This window comes from Chenopodium album, chromosome 12 (assembly GCF_948465745.1).
Source record: "Chenopodium album chromosome 12, dcCheAlbu1.1, whole genome shotgun sequence".
In the NCBI taxonomy this organism is placed as follows: Eukaryota; Viridiplantae; Streptophyta; class Magnoliopsida; order Caryophyllales; family Amaranthaceae; genus Chenopodium; species Chenopodium album.
Window position 1 is genome coordinate 49,101,115 of NC_137845.1, and position 4,159 is coordinate 49,105,273.

The window sequence follows — 4,159 nt, forward strand, 5'->3', positions numbered from 1 at the left end:
TATGGCTAGAATATATTTTGGTGATATTTAGTTAGTTTCCTAATTCTATCTTGTTAGGGTAAACTTGTATTATTTATTGACCTTTGTAGCCATCAATGAGAATAAAGTATTTGTGTGTTCATACAATTTAGCAGACCGTTATACACTAAATTTTTTTTTATATAAGTGATAAAAGGCTGCTTTAACTTAGCCCCATCTTTTTAAATAACAGTCTAGAAACATGCCAATCACTAACTTTTCGATTATAAAAAACCTCTTAAAACTGTTTGTATTGACTAGTTCTTGTACATTTCTGATTTTTTTTCGTTATTTTATTAAAAGTTGAAATTATTAATTCTGTTAGTTGAATATGTGGAAGTGATGGAGTTATAATACGTTGGACTAATAAAATGACATAATATTGTCCTAAGCTTTTTTTCTATTTGATGATCAAGTCAAACCTTTTTTTTTTTTTGGGGCACTCTTTATTTTATTAAAGTTCTTGATTAACCATAACAACCTACCCTCCTTGTTTCGTGTACATTTTTGTTTAAATTACTAGCTGAAATTCAAATTTAGATGACTATTGTATTTGTTATGGAACAATAAAATAGATTAATAAGTAACTCGAACATAATTTTTATTTTTATTTTTATTTTTGTAAATGACTATATATGGTGGTCTTTTGGGAGAGATATGAATAAAAGTAAATAATTCAAGAAATGAGTGTATATTAATTAATTTTTCTGGTGTTTAGAGAGCCGCAAGGACGGATGATGAGAATAGATTATCCTACAATCGAAAAAGAACTCTAACCACTTGAACTATCATTCACTCTCTTAATTAATTACAAATATGACACATGCATGTATCTAAGGGCCTGTTCACATTTACTTAATTTCAGTTCAGCTCCAATCAGTTCAGTTCAGTTCCAATCAGTTCAGTTCAGTTTAGTTCAGTTCAGTTCTTAATTTTCCTCTCTCATAAAATATTCAGTTCAGCTCAATTCAGTTCAGTTCTGTTCTGTTTAGCTCCAATCAGTTCACTTCAGTTCAGTTCAGTTCAGTTTAGTTCAGCTCAATTCAGTAAATGTAAACAGGCCCTAAATGCAGACCTTGCGTCGATGCGATGATGATTCATCTAAAAACCATTACTTATAGAAGATCGATGAGTTTAATATTATATACTTCATAGTTGCTATATAGTTTTAATTATATAAAATTTGTAGCTAGTCATATAGATCTCTAAAAGTCAAATTTGGAATTTTGTATTGAGGGGAACTAGTAGATTAAACTTATACATTTGCGAGTCACCAAGTAATAAAATAAGTAGGATTAACTTAATGGCTCTTAGAAGTAGTCTATATGGAAATGTCTCACGATTGTTATTATCTTCTAATTTATTTATTTTCTTCATATATTGTATATATCTCTACTATATTTTGTCAAATTCTTATCTTAACTTATTAACATCATTACATTGGAATGAATATATATGAACTATAGCTACTCGGTTGGGTCATGGACCAGCTTAACCAACTCAAAGCACGCAAGCTTGACACAAAGCATATATGGAGTACGACATGGACCGAAGCCATCTTTACAAACCTAAAAAAGAACATTGCCAATTCAAATCAAACATTTGTACTATATGTCAGCTTATGAATAATACTCTGTATTAATTTCAGTAGTTAAGGCAGGCTAGCACATGAATCTATTAATAACGAAAATGTGAAAGAGTTTTTATTTTCTGTACCCTTTTTACTCCATCTTTTTGTATTATTTTTATTTTTTAATAAAAATTCTTGATGTAACTGAATTCTATTTAATGCAGTGGGCTGGTCAGACTGCAAGGTTTGCTTTCCTTTCATTTTCCTCCATTGATATCCTTCCTTTTTAGCATATTTTGAAATCAAAGAATCAAAATTTTTATTAACTGAAATAAATATAAAAATAAAACCCAAATCATGAAACCTTCTTATTACAAAGCCCCCAATTGAAAAATTCCTTAGCCCTTGTTTGTCCTCTTCTTTACCCTCACTCAATCCCAAAACCCTGATTCTCTTCCTCCTCTTTCTTCATCCTCCAATTTCTCTCTCCTCAATTTCACAAAAGATCATTCGAAAACCAGAAATTTTTTGACCTTTTTCTGGGTTTTTGATCAATTTTTCTGGGTTTTTGATTAATTTTTCTGGGTTGTTTTTGATTGATCATAAAAAAATGAGAAACATAGCAACTTGTTATAGTGAACATGCTGTAAGAGTTTCAGATTCATATTGTTCAGGACCATTAAACAAGTCTTACATCTCACCAAAATCATCACCTTCAATCCAAAATGTTGTCACCTGTACATACAAAACCCTGATTTCTAACAAACGTCTGTTCGTCACAATTTCATGGTGTAGTAAAATGATTTGTCAGGGTTTTTTCATCAAAATCAGTGAAAAAATGTCAAGGGAGAATCATTACCAACAAGGGTTTCATCAATTACCCAAAATAAAGGGTACAAAATTCATAGAAGATTTTAGAGATGATCAAAAGAAGTTAAGCATTTCAGTCCATTGGGATCTCTCAGCAGCAGATTTCGAGGCCGGGTTGGAGCCAATCAAAGGGTTCTACATCGTCCTCTTGGTGAATTCCCAGTATGCTCTGGTCCTCGGAGACATGGATCATGACCCTATTGTAAGAGGTTTGATTGATAAATGGAATGTTCCGAAGCTCGCATTGGTCTCCCAATGCGAGCATTACAACGGGCAATGGAACAGTCAAATATCATCCAAGGCGAAATTCAATGACAACGGAGATGAACATGAGATTATGATCAAATGTTGTCCGGAAGAAGACGGGCCGAGGAGCCCGGTGTTATCGGTGTATATAGATAAGAAAAGGGTAGTTAAGATTAAGAGATTACAATGGAACTTTAGAGGAAATCAGGTGATATTTGTGGATGGGTTGTTGGTTGATGTAATGTGGGATGTGTATGGGTGGTATTTTGATCAAACAGTTGGTGGGCATAATAGTAATAATGTTACTAATAGTAAAAAAGGTGGTTGTGGTTTTATCATGTTTAGAACAAGAAGTGGGTTGGATAGTAGGCTTTGGTTAGAAGAAGAAGAGAAGAAATTAGCTGATAATAAGATTGGTAAACCTGAATTTTCTTTGTTAATTTGTGCTACTAATAAGAACCCTGGTTAATCCTCTGTTTTTTGGGGTACTTTTCTGATGTAAATTCTTTTACAGTTTAGAATATAATGAAAAAAAAAACGAAGTACTAATTTGTGTCGTTGACTTTGTTCTTTGTGTTGCTTTCTATTGCTTCTTACGCTTTCAAATGGCATTGACATAGGCCATAGGGAATACATTTTTATGTATCTCGGATAGTAATTTGGTGTGACATTACTAGTTTAAATTATATTGATACAATTATATAAAGTACGGAGTATTATTTTTTAAAGGTAGAATAAGTAATGTTTGTAAATGGCTTTTACAACACATTTGGTATATAGTTATAAATCATGGGAATGATAATAAATTTGTGAGTTAATTTTAGAAAAAAAGTTGTATGTTGTGTAATGTGGTCTTTAAACCATCATTTTCTTCATTACCAGTTGCAAGATGGTATTTGAGTGGTAATGGGAACTCAGGAAGAATTCACTTGTTTGGTGATAGAGTTCCATTACCATGGGTCCATGGTAGTGAACATTTTTTTACTAGTTTAGTAGTTTACTCACAAATTCATTACCATTCCCACGATTTATGGTTGTTAGCCAAACAGATCGTTAAGGTAGTACATAGTATGTTACAATTTCATCTTAACTTGTTCACATTATTGTTGAAAGAGTAAAGTCGCATTTTATAATTTGAGATTGGTGGTTTTCTTCGAGATATATCTCTGATCAACTTTTTTCCTTAATCCTTCATTATTTTTCAAAATTCACTCTGTATATGTTTATGTCATGCCAAACGTTCTCTATTGAATAAATTATCAATAAAAAGATAAATAAAATTTCCAAGGAAAAGGTAAGAAAGTTGACAAAGTTTATCAAACTGATATTAATTAGTGATCACTTTTATTAAACTTCTTGAAGTTAAAAACATTGTTGTGTGGTACCCCATGAATTAAAAGAGGATGTATATGTGGTTGGAAGAGGAATTTTTTAAGGGGGTTATAAAGAATTTGG

The 4,159-nt window shown here is 31.6% G+C and overlaps 1 protein-coding gene across 1 annotated transcript; it reads left to right on the top strand.

The window, feature by feature from the left end:
* The first annotated feature begins 1,916 nt into the window (after nt 1–1,916).
* LOC145572502 (uncharacterized) lies at nt 1,917–3,228 on the top strand. The gene has a single exon (XM_081631472.1). The coding sequence runs from the start codon at nt 2,199–2,201 to the stop codon at nt 3,171–3,173; it is 975 nt and encodes a 324-aa protein (XP_081487598.1). The 5' UTR covers nt 1,917–2,198; the 3' UTR covers nt 3,174–3,228.
* Nucleotides 3,229–4,159: the final 931 nt, after the last annotated feature.

What these genes read in the sequence shown, in the direction of transcription:
- LOC145572502 (XM_081631472.1), top strand. Translation starts at nt 2,199, where the DNA reads ATGAGAAACATAGCAACTTGTTATAGTGAACATGCTGTAAGAGTTTCA.